The sequence below is a fragment of the Cheilinus undulatus genome, linkage group 17, assembly GCF_018320785.1.
Source record: "Cheilinus undulatus linkage group 17, ASM1832078v1, whole genome shotgun sequence".
NCBI lineage: Eukaryota > Metazoa > Chordata > Actinopteri > Labriformes > Labridae > Cheilinus > Cheilinus undulatus.
Window position 1 is genome coordinate 32291237 of NC_054881.1, and position 17007 is coordinate 32308243.

Consider the following 17007-nt stretch of genomic DNA (forward strand, 5'->3'; position numbering starts at 1 on the left):
AGCACCTGCTTAAACTTATGAAGCAGTCAACCAACATGCATTTATCTGCTGCTCTGACATGAGCATGTGTTATGATTGTTGTCGAATCTTAGCCCTGAGCCTGTTTGTAGTGGTGATACAGATCTAGCTGTACTTAAAGACAGGAAGACATGAAACCTTTTCATGATGGGGGAAACTGAAGGAAACACTAGTGCAATGTGTAAAGCTGTTGGTGTTTTGCTCATAAATTTCCCTTTCAACATTTTGGCCTCAAATATCGGCCCAATAATGGGAATGGGTTGAGCTGTAGGAAAATATTAATATTACTCTACCTTTCTGTGCGTTAAAATGATCAAATCAGTCAAGAACATATTGTGAGCATTCTGTTTAACACAAAATGGACTCTTATGTGACAACTTCTCTTTGGTGAATTTTTGGGTGTCGTTGGCAATACCATGCACTTTGTGCTGACATGCTCAAGAGAACAGGGATGAGAAGGGTCAGCTGCTTTTATGGGTACCTGGTGAGCTTTCCCAGGCCCAACCCAGCTCACTGCATACTGGGTGCCAAGGACCCGGTGGGCTGGTCCAGATGTTGGGGGCAGCTGGGAGAATACTTGGAGGGATGGGGGCCTGGACGATGGCCAACAGGAGGCCAGAACAACAGGACCAAGCTTGAAGCGGGGAAGTGTCAGACTGGCACATGCTCCCAAACCTGACCTGACCTGACCAGCTGATGTCATGAGTTAACTGGTGTTGGATTAACTGGTGACACTTTGTTAAATAGTCTACTGTGCCGCTTACTTCACAATTTCAAGAATTTATCAGTATCTTCAGAGACATTAATGCTACTTAGGAAAGTTTGCAAGCCCACATGGCCCATTTACAGAAATAAATACCAGAAAATACATTCTGCAGATGCCTGATTAAAACAAAATAAATGTCACTGGCTCAATTATTGCATCCTCTGACTTTAGACTTTTATTTGTTGCCTTTCTAAGAAGCCAAAATTGACCCAAATTTTCAATTGCCAGCACAATCTGCTATGAGACAAGATCAAAATAGTGTAAAAAAGTAAGACAGAAGGCTGGAAAAAAACATATCCTTAAAGGCTAATGTCATGAAAGACAGTTTTCAGCATAAAACGTAACTTCGTTGGTGGTACTGTCGTTTATCAAGCCATAAATCGCCATAAATTCATAAGAAAATTTTCACCATTCAGGAAGTCCCTCCTTCCCTTCGTCCCGCGCTGCGCGCTCGCTGACGTCACTTCCAGCGGAAAACATGGCGGCTGCCAGTCCGTCTGATTCAGTGAATTCACTACCGAGAAACGTTGTTATCAAGACCGAGCCAGAAACCGAGGATGATCTACCGACTCCCGTGGAGGAAGTCCCGCTCAAACGGGACCCCGTCGTCCCGCTATCGTCTCCGGTCAGCGGGCAGCAGCCTCTCTCCTGGTCGCAGGATCACCGCCTGGCTGTTTGTACCACCAGCTCTCTGTCTGTTATGGAGCTGGTGTGTGATGTTCACAGCAACAAACAAGACCTCGTGCTGCACAGGACCTCAATCCCAGTCCCCACCGATGTGTACAAACTTCGGGTAAATATCCTCACATAATCAGCTGCTAACACCACATGGTAACACTTCACTATAGAGAAAAAACATCTAAAGGATCTCTGAAACGTTAGCATGCCCCAGTGATAGCTGAACCTACTGGTTATGCCCTTATATCATAATAAAGACATGTCCTCTTATTAGGCATACATTGACCACTGCAGAGCAAATTGAAGGGGCGTGTCACTGCAGTGCTCAGGAATAAGCCTCAGTCTGATTTCAGTTCTTTACAGACTCATAGCTTTTTACATTAAAATAATATCAAACGTTGAAGGAAACTCCGCTGAATAACTTATTTCTAGGTAAATTGCTCGACCCATTTCATTTCTAATTTTCTCAAATCCACCTGTGATGTTGAAAGGATGATGTTGCTGTGTTGTGAAATATATGTTTACAGCTGCTTTGTTGAATTTAAAATGTCAAGTCTTCACCAGAAAAAACTATAAACTAATTGCTGAAGCATATTAAACAGGCACCAGACAGAATCTATCAGTGAAGTAAGTCTGAAGATGAAAGAAAACCTTTAAGATCCCCTCCAGACATGAATAGTAATCCATCCTCTGCTTTGAATAATAATTTGTGGCTGACAGGAAGTCTCCATTTATAAATCATTAAATTATAACGATTACTCCTGGTCTCATTGGCGTATGCAGAATCTAAAGATATGCATTTTAATTTCATAGTTCAATTATATTGAGTAGTTAAGTTTGTTTCATTAAGTTTCCTGCAAAGATTATCACATTCATTCCAGTGTGTGGCAAAATAGTGACAAAAAGTTATGTATGAGGTAAGATCTATTTACAGATTGTACACAAAAATGTAAAGTCTATTCACATGGCTCTAGATTTTCAGCATGTGACGTGTTCTTGTCTCCATTTGTGATACAGCCAGTCTGTAATCCAAACTGCATTGACCAATCACATGTAAGTGTAGCCATTCGCTGTATACTAGCAATTAGGGCTGGAAATAAAAAATGATAATCTCCTTTAATATAGCAATTGATATCAGTGAGCCAAAATCACAATTATGTGTTTTTTTCTAAATCATATCCCAAGTGTAAATTATCTAATATTGTAATTGTTATAATAAAGAAAGATTTCCTGTTGATATTTGTTGAACAACGACACATGAGATGAGGAACCTAAAAATAATTTCATATTAAATTGCAATCATAATATTGGGAGGGTGTTAACCTGGGCCCGGTTAGAAAGTGACAGGACCAATCAGTGACGAGGGGCAGTACTTTCAGGCGCGGCGGAGTCGTGATGTACGCAAGCAGCAACAAGAGGCCGGTGCAATTATGGCAGAAGAGATTAGTGTGGATGCTGCTTAATCACCAGTTTTATCAGAACTTGACGACATTTCTTCATTAAAAGAGGAACAAAGAACAGCAGTGGGTTGTTTTCTTTTCAAAAACAACAAAAGTCGTGTACTGACATGCCCATAGTTGCCATGGTTCGCGTTATTCCTCAGTAGCTGCGCAAACGCATCTTGGTTGGCTACGTCACGTGTTTTCTTGCTCTGATTGGCCTGTAAAGATGTGACAGACAGAACGTTCATCCAGTCACACTCCAAGTTTTTTTCAAAGCCTCTGCCATTTTCCCAAACACTTAGCCATCCTCTGGCTTTATTGGGATTATAGAGAAATTCACATCCATTCTCAGAGGCATATTTCATATATCAGATGATGATAGACAATGACTGGCTGTGGTTCACATGCATTTTTTGTTTTACATTGTCAAATTTTCAGGACAATAGTGCTATTCTGCATTCAGTGAAACGTTTGGTCTAATGTTTCAACAGTACTCCATCTTAACTTCTTGTTAGCAGGCTACATGCAGTGTCAGATGCCCTCTTGAAGCTATTTAAAATAAACTATCAAAGTTTTTGCTATGTCAGATAATACAAAATTCTGACAGTCTAATCCAAATCTGCACTCATCAGTAGGGTTGGGCCATATGGCCTAAATATCATATCATGGTATTTTTCTTACCTTTGACGGCAGGGCTGGACTGGGGAGGAAATTTGGCCCTGGCATTTTTGCTTGGACCAGCCCCTCATAGCGGGCCAAAATATAACAGAATGTTACACATGTTACATTGCCCCCCTTATTACATAGAGCTACTAAAAAGAATTGTCCAACTATGACATGGTTTAGAAGTTGGCATCATAGACACATGTAATGGTGTGTTTTCACTCTGTTTTGACTTACTACTAGTCCGAGGGTAGTCAACACCAAATCAATATGTGATCATTGGCCGTATCAAGTAGAAGTGTAGAAAAAATCTCAAATTATTTTGATATTATCTCTGCCAGAATTCATTATATTTTTAAATCAAAAGGCATTAATTTAATAGAAATGCTTACAGAGATAAAACTGCCTATTAAATAAGTAAATTTACTGTAATAATGCTGACAAAAATAAATCTGATTTTGAATACTTCATGAAAAGCTCCTCTGCTTTAATGAACATTTGATAGGTTTGTATATTTCTACTCCAAAACATCTCCTTAGTCAGTGCTGTACTGTCCAGCTATTCTATCAGCCATTATTCTAAACCCATGAAAACATAGAAAATATAAGAAATCAGAAATGAAAATGTGCTAAAAAGACTAACATATTAATGTAACTCTGATATCAGGATAATAGCAAATCAATCACATGTAATATTTTATTCTACAATCTAAAATACGAGTGCCCAACATTAATGAAACTACGGACAGGTCTGCTTGTATGTAACCAGGATGAAGTCTGAATTCAGGACTTTTATTAATAATGGAGTAAATTCATGGTATGGTGAGAGGATTAAACCGTCTCTTCAATCTTCAGATCACAGAAGAGCTCCAGACTTAATCTCAAACTGTTTTAGTTTTCCTTATAAAGTGGACCCAGAGTCTAATTATCTTTATAAGCCTTTATTCTGATACTCTACAGAGCTCACTCAGCCACTGCTTCACTCTCCTCATGCTCATGATGTACCTGTCACACACCTGCCTGTCCTCTAGCCTCTTCCTTTCCTCCTCCTCCTCATTTAGCTGCATGCAGCATCAGACTGTCTGTTGCACAGACTGCAGAGTCTTTACAATTTCTGCGCATCTTGACCGCCATTTTTTTGTTCTAATTTGACGTTTATTTTCATATCCACTTGATTGTTTTGGCGCTTACGTTTTTTGCCTGGACATTGCCAGTCCAGCCCTGTTTGACAGTAAGGGTATTATATCACGGTATTACCAAACTAAAAAGAGGTGTTACAAACTCCCTTCTCCCCTTAAAACAAAACTTTGATGGCATACTCAGCTTATGTCTAAGCATAAGAGCATGGTTTTTCTTTTTTTTTAGTCTCTCTTTGTTTACTTTTTCCTACAGCACTCCAAGTTTTACGTTTCATCTCTATCCTGCTGAGGTGTGTGAAGCTGGTAATGACTTGAGCACATTTCCTGATGAGAGCCTTCACAATAAAAGCATTTCAGAAAAATAATAACATAGCCTTTTATTATGAAGAAACAACTGAAGTAGCCTGTTTATCATTGATTTAGCTTAGTAGCATAATACCGGTATACTACCCACAGCTACTGATCTGGTGCCAATGTAGCTCAGTTGGGAGAGGCACCTGTTTGGTGAAGCTTTAGTCCTCAACCCGCTGGTTGTGGGATCAGTTCCTGGTCTCAGTGCATGCTTGGTGCATGCCTTCCTCCGTTCTCTCTCCCAAAATTTCTTGTCTCTTTTCCGATGTCTTATTAAATAAAGGAAAAAATTAATCTTTGGAAAAAGCATCTGCACTCATTTTGACTTTCAATATCACCTGTTTCTCAGTTGACATGTCCAACCACAGCCATGGCAGCTGAAAACTGACCATTCTGAGAAAGGCTGTGTGGAGCTGGTTTATACAGGGTCAAGAACGCTGGTATTATATTTTGGCAAAATAGCAATAGGGGGTTTTATTAAGACCACAGGGGACATTTTACTGCAGTTGGCATAAATTCTACATGTGTTGTACTCTGAAACTTACTGCCTTCAGCTGATTAATGTAAAAAATCAGCCTTTAGATAATATAAATCTATGCAAATACATTAAATCTGCACTGGGAAATATACAGGAGGGAAAAACAATAAGTTCAGCAGCTTTATGACCATTTAGAACCAGGCTCCCTGTACATTTGAATCTGTTACCACCATTAAAAAGTAACACAAATATGTAGGTGATTATAAAATGACATCTGCTATCTTAGTGGACCAATGTGTTGCTAAGTTTTATGCTCCTTGTGCTGTAGAAATGTTGCTATCCACTTGTGTGCTATTAGTTTGGCACAACAAATGTTGATAAAAAGGAAACTGAAGAACAATTTGTCTGCTAGATCTGTCTCTGAGCAGCTGGTCTAACGTGTAAACATGATTTTTTTAAAGGTTCGTCTTTTCTACAAAAATCCACTTGGCAGTGAAAGACTGGCTGAAGCTGAATTTTATAATCCACTAAGCACAGAGGCAGACAGGCAAAGATGGTTTCCTGCTGTTATTGGTAGATATGATTAACTGCTTGTAAAAAGGAGAGCCATGCAGGAGGATGTTAGCATTAGGCATAGTGTTATTTTGGAGGCCACATGCAGTCTGTCTGATGATACTGTTGCACAAAATCAACTGTCATGACCGTTAACTGTTCATGATAATCTTTCCGTCACAAGGGTCAGTTGTAGAATTTGCATATAATACCACATTGGCCTGCTGTAGCCTTGACCGCAAAGAGGAAATGTTTACAACACAGGGATGAACGACATTGTCAACACACCCCACAAAACTCTGATGCATTAAAGACTGTCCCAAGACAGTCTGGCTGCAGCCTGTTTATTTCTGACAGCAAATATCATGGCCATTCATCTGAGACACCATATATGTCAAAACTGAACTTTCCAGATCAACTCAGATTAACTTCCATTTAGGTTTAGGGGAAGGGTTGGGATACCAAAAGGTAAAAACCCGACCTGCAAAACCTGATTACAAAATGTTTAATTAAGCCAAGCTAACAGTCTGCTTAAGCAAAAAAAAGCTTGTCCCCTATGAAAACATTCCAATGCAGCCAGTGTAGCTCACATAGCTCCATTAACTGTGTAAAGCTACTTAAGTAACAAAGCTAAAGCTAAACTCATAAAGCAGCAACTTAAGCTACACATCTACGTTATCACCCAACTAAGTTAGCTTTAGCTACATTTGCTAAAACTAACTTAGCCATAGATAACATAGCTAAGTAACTAATGTAGCTGGCATAGCTAAAGCTAAACTCACAAAGCAGCTGTGTAAGCATGGTAGGTACATTATCTAAGTAGCTATGTTTGCATCAGACCTATTTAGAGTATTGCAAAGTGTTTTAAGTTTTCAAGTATAAAATGATTCCAAGATTTGTCATCAGTGACTGTGATGCTTATATTTTCCCCATGTGTAGCATCATTTTTTTCTGAAATGACTTGCTAACTGTTTCTGACTCTGGACTTTTGTCTTATGTTTTTAATAACAAGGTTGGACCAGCAGCAGAGCTAGCCGAAGCAATAGAGAAGTTCTCTGATCATCCGGACCCGGCAGTAAGGCAAGAATTTGTGGCTGACAGAGTGATAAACCCGTCAGTAGGAGTTCACAAAGGAATAAAATATGCCAGTTGGTCCCCATTAGGATGTGACTCCAGTGGGCGCTGCCTCCTCGCCTGCCTTTCTCTTGAAAACAGACTTACCATTCACAACAGCCACAAACGTCTGGAGTGGAACATGCTAGTCGATCTCTCCAAAAAGTACAGTGAGAGACTAAAGGAGCGAGGCTATGCCAAAAAAGACAACAAGCCTCCAGAGGCGAACCTGCTGGATTTAGACGAGCTGCGGCGGCGCTTCAGTATGCAGACTCCTCTGAGGATGGAGTGGTCGAGTGTTTACACAATGAAACAGGTTCAGCCGAACAACACATGCTTAGACGTTGAGATGGTTCTTCTGGCTGTCTTAATGGAAAATGGCGACCTTGTTTTGTGGAAGTTTGTGTTGCCGTTTTTAAATGGAGCAGATGTCATGTTTTATGACATTATCGAGTCAGGAGTGGCGAGACCCAGTGACTTGGCGTGGTGGGAGTATGAGAGTGCAGGTCGTCGAATGAGCGGCCTGATCATCGGCAGCGAGGTGGGACCAGTAAAGATCATGCCGGTCAGCCTTACAGGAGTGAAGGGCTACTTCACCCTCCGCCACCCGGTCATTCTGTGGAAGGAGTGCGACGAGATCGCCGTTGAAAACATCAAATGTGTCCCGATGATCCACCCCATCCAAAAGTCAAGCTGTAGCCTCATCGTGGCCTCACGCGGCTGCTACGTCTTTTGGTGTTTGCTCATGATTTCACCAGCTGGACTAAATGTGCACAACTCTCATGTTGCAGGGCTACACTCACTCCCTGTGATCTCACTAGCGGTGAGTCAACATGGCGTCGCTGTTTACACGTGTTCCATGGACGGACAGATAAAAAAGCTGACGCCAACATTTACAGAGAACACTTTAATTTTCAGACAGGAAGACATGCTGCAGCCTGAGAACCTAGCAGGGAGGAGAATACATGGGATAACAGTAAGCCTTAACGGAGCGTACATTGCAGTCATCACTACACAAGGAATGGTTGGCAGTTTTCATCCAATAAACAGGACATACCAGGTTCACTTTGTGGCCCTGAAAACACCAGAAAAGGCAGGAGCACTGCTGCTTAAATCTCCCACACAGAGCTTGTACAAAATGGCTGACTTGCTTGATCTAGTGAGGTGGCAAATTCTTAAAAACAAATGCATCCCCGAGTCATTGCAGGAGGAAATCGATCAGAGGATTCAGGAACAAGACTCTCTTTACTTTTGGCGATTGAAGCTCTTTTTGGTGCGGGTACTTTACCAGTCACTGCAGAAGCCTCAAACAGATCACCGCTGGAAACCCTCATATGACCAGAGTAAAGTGCTTCTGAGGGACGAGGCGGAGGAAGAGGAGTCGGGGGAAGAGGATGGAGAAGATGCTACACGAGAGGAAAGCGAGCCAGGGGAGGTGAAACAAGAGAAGGAGGTCAATCTGGAACAGCAGATGGTGGAGGTTCAGGCATGGATCAGCGCTGTGGAGACACACTTGATGAGAGAAAACATAAAGAAGGTGCTGGGGGTGGTGTACCTTAACACTTTAATCACTCAGAACACCAGCATACCCACCTGTGGTCTGATGGAGTATCTCTCAAAGGATGCCAATGACAGAGATTCAGAGGTAAAACCCATGACTTTTCATTATCCTACCAGAACTGTTTTGTTTGTTGAATGATTCAGTCTTCATTTTTGTAGTAGGTTCCAGATGCAGTGCCTATAAAAAAGTATTTATCTGCTTTGTTTTTTTCCCTTTCATTTATTTTAAAAATCAGTCATTTACAGTATAATTTGTCTTTCTGTTTCCCTCTAACCTGCATGTTGTGTGTTTCAGGTGCTGATTGGCCACATTAAGAAGAAGATGAACAAGCAGTCGTTCCCAGAGCGCTGCAGTCTGTGTCAGGCTGTGCTGCCCTTCTCAGACCACAAACAAGCAATCTGTCAAAATGGTCACATGTGGCTCAGGTACTGAAATCCTTCTTATTCTTAAGTTCAAATGTGATCCACTAAAACATGGTTTTATTAGCTTTAGCCTCAGCGTGCTCCAAAGGTTTAGATGCCATAGTTGAGCCTGATGGGACATGAATTGAATCTTAATGCCAAATGCTTTCTTTGACGGTTTATTTATCTTCATAGAGCTGCAATCAAGCCTCCCACCTTTTGATATTTACACATGCACCACTCTCATCAGCTCATAAATATCCTCTGTCAAATATTTCTCCTGCCTTCCCTCTAGCTGGAGCATGGTGCCTCTTGTGGGCACCCAGAGGGAAATCTGTGCCCGTCAGTGCAGTTTCTGCTCTACTTTTCTATCCGTCTGTCTGTGTGGGGTTATATATGTGTGGATGTGCATATCTCTGTCCCTGCCAGCCACCTCTCTAATGCCTTTCCCTCGCTCTCCTCCAGGTGTGTGTTGTCATACAGAGCCTGCCAGACGCTGACGTTCAGACGTTGCCTCCTGCTGGATACCATCGCCAGACTGCCAGAGCCTGAGGGTAAGCGCCACTTTCCATCTCTCTCCACCTCTGTTTCACAGTCTCACTCTCCGTCAGCCATCCCCTCCTGTCACCTTCAACGCCGGCCTTCATCTCCCTCTGTCACTTAGATCTGTGCATGGCATTTTGGCTCAGGATTTTGACAAAAAATTCATATTTAAATACATTAATGGTTGCAGAAATGACCTGTTTAAAAGAGTTTGATGGTTCAGTCCTTACTTAGAAAACTGGCACCATAAAGTTTCCACTGATTGGAATAATTAACCTTATACTTGTAACTTTACTCACTGTAGTTTATCCCAGATCACTGACATTTGGCATGCATTTACCTAGTTTAAAGTTTACTTTATGCTCAATTTAAACTCTTAAAACTACATGTAAACAAGATATAGAGTCTTGGATTGAAATAGAGGATTTGAGACCCCAAATGTGAGCTAGTATTCCCAGTTTCATGTATGGAAGGTATCTTATTGGCCTTTTACTTCCGTACATTATACTACACATAGTAATAACTTTTTATTTCACTAATAGATCCATTCAAAGTTTGCTCATTGAGGTTGCTAGGTATATGTACTTCCATTATCCAGTCACATGTATAACCATAATTTCTTCCATGTAAAGCTCAGCTTGTCTAAACTTTAAAATCACTCTACACTCCTTGGATCAAATGGAGATTATTTGATTTCTTCAACATATAAAGTTATTGCATTTTTTAAATGAAGGTTCACATTTAGCATAACCTTTTAGGAGACAAGGTTAGAAATAAAAATGATCAGCAGGCCTGTGGACCAGGGCGGCATACATAGTGAAGCAGCTTGACAAAAAGCTGCTGCTGAGGAATATTGGAGAAAGTTGGTGCTAGTGTCTCAGAAAAACCAGATTCAAATACACGGTTCATGAGTGGTGAATCCATTTATTTGAATATTTGTCAGTTCATTTGAAAGATACTCAATCCACTGCCAATCTCATTGTTGAACACCTGCTTTTAAAACTATTCTTTCCATTTCTGATTTATGGGCATGCTCAGTCTCGTTTTACCCTTATACTGATTTTATAAATCAATCATAGTCAATATAATTTAGCTTTTTTTGACAAAAGAAAAAAAACCCTTTAATGTGAAAGAGAAACCTTTCCTACAAAGTAATATCTATTGAATAAAAATTGTAATGTAAAATAAGTGACAGAGTAAAAACTACAGTCAGTGAAATGGGGATCACCTAAATGCAGTGAATGTGTCTCAAGTGATCGCAGTATAAAGACACCTGTATCTTGAAGGTTCAGTCACTGGTTTATCAGTATTCCTTGCTACTGTTACACCATGAAGACAAAAGAACACCCAAAGCAACTCAAAGAAAAGGTTATTGAAAGTGTAAGTCAGGAGATGGATTCATAAAAAATGCCAAGGCCCTGAACATCCCCAGGTGTTAAGTTAAACGCATCAACAAGAAATGCAAGGAATATGGCACATGTGTTAATCTGTCTATCAGGCCATCCTCACAAACTAAGCCAAGACACCAATGACTACTCTGAAGGAGTTACAAGCTTCAGCAGCTTAGATGGGAGAGACTCTGCATACAACAACTGTTGACCAGGTTCTTCGGCAGTTAAACTTTATGTGAGTGGCAAAGAGAAACCCACCGTTGAAGAAAAATCATACCCAACCTGGACAAGCATTTACCAAAAGGCATGTGGGAGACTCCATGGTTAAGTGGAAGAAAGTTCTTCAGTTTGATGAGACCAAAATGTTGCTTTTTTGTCATCAGACAAGATGCTATGTTTGGCAGACACCAAACACAGTACATCATCATAAACACACCATCCCCACTGTGAAGCACAGTGGTGGCAGCATCATGCTGTGGGGATGCTTCTCAGCAGGCAGCACTAGAAGGCTTGTCAAGTTAAAGGAACTAATGGAGCAAAATATAGGAAAATCCAGGAGGACAATCTTATTCAGTCTGCAAAAGAAAAGCTTTTGAGAAGATTCAGTTTCTAACAACACAATGACCTGATGCATATAGCAAAAGCTACACAGAAATAGTTTAAGGCAACAAGGTGAATGTTCTGTTTTGTCTGAGTCAGAGCCCTGATCTCAATCCAATAGAGAATTTGTGGCTGGACTTGAAAAGGGCTGTTAACACCTGATCACTGTGCAACCTGACATAGCTTGAGCAGTTTTGCAAAGGAGAATGGAGTAAAATTACAGTGTCCAGCCTGATATAGACCTATCCACACAGACTCAATGCTGTAATTGCAGCCAAAGGTGCATCTACTAAATACTGACTTGAAGGGGATGAATATTTATGCAGTGTGTAATTTTAAATCATGTTCATCAAATCTGTTTTCACTTGGGCATTGCTTTTCTTTTTGTTTTGTTTATATTTTTGTCAAAAAGCCAAATTATATTTACCATAAATCATTTTTAAAATCAATTAAAGGGCAAAATATCCTTGGGGATGCATGAATAAATTCAAGGTGGATAACCCTTTCGTGCAGAACCATTGGAGTGGTGGCATCTCAGCTGACCTTTAAATCTTTTAGTTTCCCAGTATTTAAATAATCTGCAGTAATTCACAAGTCATCTGTAAATGTAAATCTCTAAAATGTGCATTCTTTTTTTGAGAAATTGTAACATAAACTCTTACAACCTTCAACCAGTGACTCTAGCTGACTCTGGTCACAGCATGCCTGATTAAACCCTTAAGAGCTCACTTTTTTGATTCTGGGTTTTGTTGGCTTTATTCAACATGTATTATATGTAGACTGAGCAAACAAATGTGTTTCAAAAAGGTGCCTTTTTCTGTCTCCACCTGCAGCGACATATCTCATACAGTTTAATTCTCAGACAAAACAAGTGGGATGGTTTAGTTTTGTAACTGTGTCATACAATGTGGTTAACTTAAAAGTCTATAGAAGGCTTTAAAGGATAAAATCACTGAGTATCAGCCACCTGGTGCTTGGGAAATTAATACCCACACACCAGATCAGTCAACTATAATATTTTTATGCATTGTTTTCTAGTGTGGCTGTTATAAGCATACTAGTCTATTATACATTTTCAGATTTCCCTTTAGGTACTTTTAAATGTGGAACAAAACACGGTTTATTGCAGGCTGTGTGATTCCTGCACTTTTTTAAGTATTGAGAGAGGAAAAATCCACGGTACTCTTCTCAGTGTTTGAGCTCTGGCTTTATCTGGCTGCTCCATGCATCCAAGGTCTTTATCATTTTGCCTGAGTGCCTGAGGCACGGCTCTCCTCGTCATTCCAGCCTATCAGAGCTTAAGACTGACAGCTCTGTGCACTTTTGGCATCTGTCAAAATCAACATCGTCACAGCACCTGTCTCAAAACATCTTACAGACCTCTGTCTTCTTCTATATTTGGATTTTAAAGCTGAGCACAGCCAATTATCGCCGTATTTTACCGCCAACCCCTTTCAGACGGAATACATAACATTTCTGTCTTTATCTACTATAGCAGGCATTACATGACTGTCTTTGTGGCTACATTTAGGCGCGAAGGAAGACTCAATACTTGTTCAATATCCTATATCTTTGAGAAGAATTTATTTACATCAGTATCAAGGAAGAATCACCACAGAAGCAAGAGATAACAGTTTTAAATGAAATCACAGAGAAAGTTCAGTAGTTAAAATGTTATGCTTAATAGAAACATGGTAATAGGTTCGCTTGCTGTTTTGTTAATTTAAAAAAAACATAACTCAATACTGGTTGGGGTTGTATTTTGTTGCCATAGTTTGGGAAGAAACAGTGCATTTTGAATATATTCAGACCCCTTTTTTTGTTTTTCTATTGTTGCAGCCTGATGCTACAGTCGAAAAAACTTTTTGCGAACCAATTTAATACAAAAAAAGTAAATATAACTTTTACATAAGTATTCAGATGCTTTATAAAAACACTTGAAATTTAACTTAGCTGCCTCAAATTTCTCTTGTGAGATGTTTCTAGGCCTTGATTAGAGTCCACCTGTGGTAAATAAAATTAAATGGACATGATTTGGAAAGGAACACACCTCTCTGTAGAAGGTCACTGACTGAGCTCCACAGATCCTGTTTGGATATTGGACAAAGTTCCAGAAGGAAAAACATAGCTGCAGCTTCCACCGATCTGGGTGTCGGGACAAAGGGGCTAAACTATCCTCAGTGCAAAACACATGAAAACCAGCTTGAAGTTTTGGTTGTCCTGGTTCTTGGTCACCTCTCTTACGAAGGCTCTTCTCCCCTGATTGCTCTGTTTGGCCAGGGACCGGCTCTTGGAAGAGTCCTTGTGGATTCAAACCTCTTCCACTGGAGGGTTATGGAGGTCGCTGTTCTGTACTTGACAACCTTGATTGAAGCAGAATCTTTTTTGTAGCCTCCCTCACATCTGTGCCTTGCAACAATCCTGTCCCTGAGCTGGGCATGCAGTTTCCTCATGGCTTGTTTTTTGCACTGATTCAATTGTCAGCTGTGAGGCTTTCTATAGAGAAGTGTGTTTCTTTCCAAATCATGTCCAATCATTTTGATTTACAACAGGTGGACTCCAGTCAAAGTGTAAAAACACCTCAGCAAAGACTGAGAAATGGGAGGCCCCTGAAGTGAATTTCCAGTGTTTTTGCAACAGGTCTAAATACTTTTGTCAATGTGATATTTCAGGTTTTATTTTTAAGAAATTAGCAAAAATGTCTAAAATTCTGTATTTACTTTGTCATGATGGGGTACTGAATGTAGATTAATGAGAATAAAAATTATTTTTACTATAGCATCAGGCTGCAACATAAACAAATTGAAAAAAAAGTGAATGGGTCTGAATACTTTCTAAACATACTGTATACAACTACACTCATAACTTTGATTCTCAGGTTTCACATTTGTTACTGACGTTTTATCAGTTGTACCAAAATTTCCGAAGGATTTAAAAGTAAGAAGATATAAATGTCTTTCAAAAACTTAGAGAGAAGTGGGGCTGTCAAGATTGAGTACTGTGACTAATTAAGGTCCAAAATTAGTGCACAAATTTTTTAAAATCGCAATCAGTTGCACTTTGGTTAAGGTTTGTCAGCATCTTCCTGCAGCCACAATAATGTAAATAAAGTCCACTACTTCTGCTTAATGTCTCATTTTACTTAAAGAAAATATTACAGACTGCTCAATGGACAAGTGAAAAGCCATCCACACCTTTTAATTGATCTTTTATTACATTTTCAATCCATAAGAAATTCCTTTTTCCCTGGTTCAGTTCATTCTAAACTCTTCAATTTACCCCTAAAGGCAGTCAAATACCTTTATTTAAGACAGTAGAAAAATCCCAAATAAAAAAGGATTAAAATGCAAAATAGTGGCATTTTAAAATGCAATATGAAGGGTGTGATTAATAGAGATTAACTACAGAACTTCTGAGATTAATTGCACTTTCAGAGTTTAATCTTTTGGCAGCCATAATAAATAATTTATTAATATGTGCTCCAAAAGGTGGTAAAATTATGTAATAGGTCTTTTAGGGTGTGTGCTGTACAAAACAAGACATAAGTCTGCCAAAATACACCCATTTAAACCTAACTTTTGTTTGAATACAACCTCCAGAACCTGAGTTTTTTTTTCCCCAGTAAAATGGAACAGAATTTAAATATTTATTAAAATCTTGATTCTGCAGCAGACTGAAACGTGAAATAACAACCATTTGGAAGCTATTAACTTTCAAGCTTTGGATTAACCTTAGAATTCTTTAAAAAAGTATTTTTCTTGGGATATGTTTGTTTAATTAATTGTTGTCGTCATCTGAAAAACTGCTTCAGTCTGTATGTTGCTCCTCTTGCTGAGGTTATCATCCGTGTCACTGCTCAACTTTGAAACATCTTCATCCATCAACTTTTCCACGTGGAGGCTAGAGAGCTTAAAACAAGCCATTTTAAAACCCATTTGCCAGCCAGACGTGTATTTCAGCAACCATTTGTAGTTCAGTGGTCATGTTTTTAAAATGGCGAGATCATCCAAAACATGCAGATGTTACACCTGGTCTTGAAGGTAGAAGCATGCCAGTGTTGTATCCTGTCTTAGATGTGTACAATGGGTTAATGCTGCAGCCTTTTTCATGTGTCAACATCCAGTCATGACTTAAGAGCTGAGGTAAACGTGAAAGAGAACTGCTTCAAGTTTTAATCCAGTAAAACTGCTGTCTTGACATTTTAAAGGCCATGATTCAAGCTTGTTTTCAAATTTGAGGCCAACATGAAAAGTTTCCATTGAGTTCAACAACAGAGTGAAGTCTTAAAGGTCCATCATCACAAATGCGACTTGTTTTCTCTTCCTCAGATCCAGAGTGGATAAAGAAGCTCCTCCAGGCTCCCTGCGCTCTCTGTGACTCACCGATGATCTAAACCTAACCCAACCAATGAACCTCAGGGCGACCACCAGAGCAGCCCGCTCTGACACGGGGTCCAATTTTGTTAAAAATCACTGCAACATTTTTTTTATTTCATGTATTTTGTTAATGTTTTTATTACTTTATTTTGGTATCTTTAAAGTGAAAATAAAGGGCTTTGATTATATGTTCTAAGTCTCATTTCCTCTCAAGTTTAGCCTGCAAAGACTGAACACAGACCGTCTCCCTCTGCTGCAGTTTTTCAATTAATATTTTACTGAGGTAAAACATTTTGGACTCAAACTTTAGAGATTTCTTTATTTTCTCGCGTCTAAAATTAATTCCCAGTCAGACAGAGTGTTTGCATAAGGGTGCACGGAAACAAAGTTTCAAATGTGGAGGTTTCTATTATTCAGTAGGACTTCAGGGCACCATAAATAAGCTCCCTCATTTTCCTGATGTTGACTATATTTCTGAACCTTTGGTGTAGTTTTTACTGCAAGTAAGTGGAACTTACTCTGCTAGTCCTATTTTAGTGAAGCTTTTTCTTTTCCTTCTTTTTGAGCGCAACAAATAATACACTCTGAATAATACATTCTCTGGAAAAAACTCAACATACCTACTTTAATTGGCACTGTAAAACAATTTCCAAGCTCTGGGTGGAGGAGGAGGAGGGTGCTGGTGCTCAGTCATTCTCTCAGATGAGGACTTCCGCTAATGTAAACGCAGAAGAGAAGGAGCGGCGAGGCAGATGAGATGAGGAAGAGGCAGGAAGAAAGCGAAAAGTGTGCTTAAAAACCCGGCGCGCTCCCTCCCACGGGAGCATCTTGTAATGAGATTCAGCAGTAATGAGGGACAGAACATGGCGCCAGATGTGATTCTAATTCTAATCAAGGAGGGGAGGGTGGGGGTGATGGGGGGGTTAGAGAGCATAT

At 39.8% G+C, this 17007-nt stretch overlaps 1 protein-coding gene across 1 annotated transcript; it reads left to right on the forward strand.

Annotated features, from left to right (window-relative positions):
- The first annotated feature begins 1213 nt into the window (after positions 1-1213).
- gtf3c4 (general transcription factor IIIC, polypeptide 4) lies at positions 1214-16243 on the forward strand. Its single transcript, XM_041810152.1, has 5 exons — positions 1214-1577; positions 7099-8844; positions 9055-9185; positions 9627-9715; positions 16024-16243. The coding sequence occupies exons 1-5, from the start codon at positions 1263-1265 to the stop codon at positions 16086-16088; spliced, it is 2346 nt and encodes a 781-aa protein (XP_041666086.1). The 5' UTR covers positions 1214-1262; the 3' UTR covers positions 16089-16243.
- Positions 16244-17007: the final 764 nt, after the last annotated feature.

Bases quoted from the DNA above. Each gene is read 5' to 3' on its own strand.
- gtf3c4 (XM_041810152.1), top strand. From the start codon at position 1,263: ATGGCGGCTGCCAGTCCGTCTGATTCAGTGAATTCACTACCGAGAAAC. The intron at 8,845-9,054 runs GTAAAACCCATG...TGTGTGTTTCAG, and splicing joins CCAATGACAGAGATTCAGAG to GTGCTGATTGGCCACATTAA. The intron at 9,186-9,626 runs GTACTGAAATCC...GCTCTCCTCCAG, and splicing joins AATGGTCACATGTGGCTCAG to GTGTGTGTTGTCATACAGAG.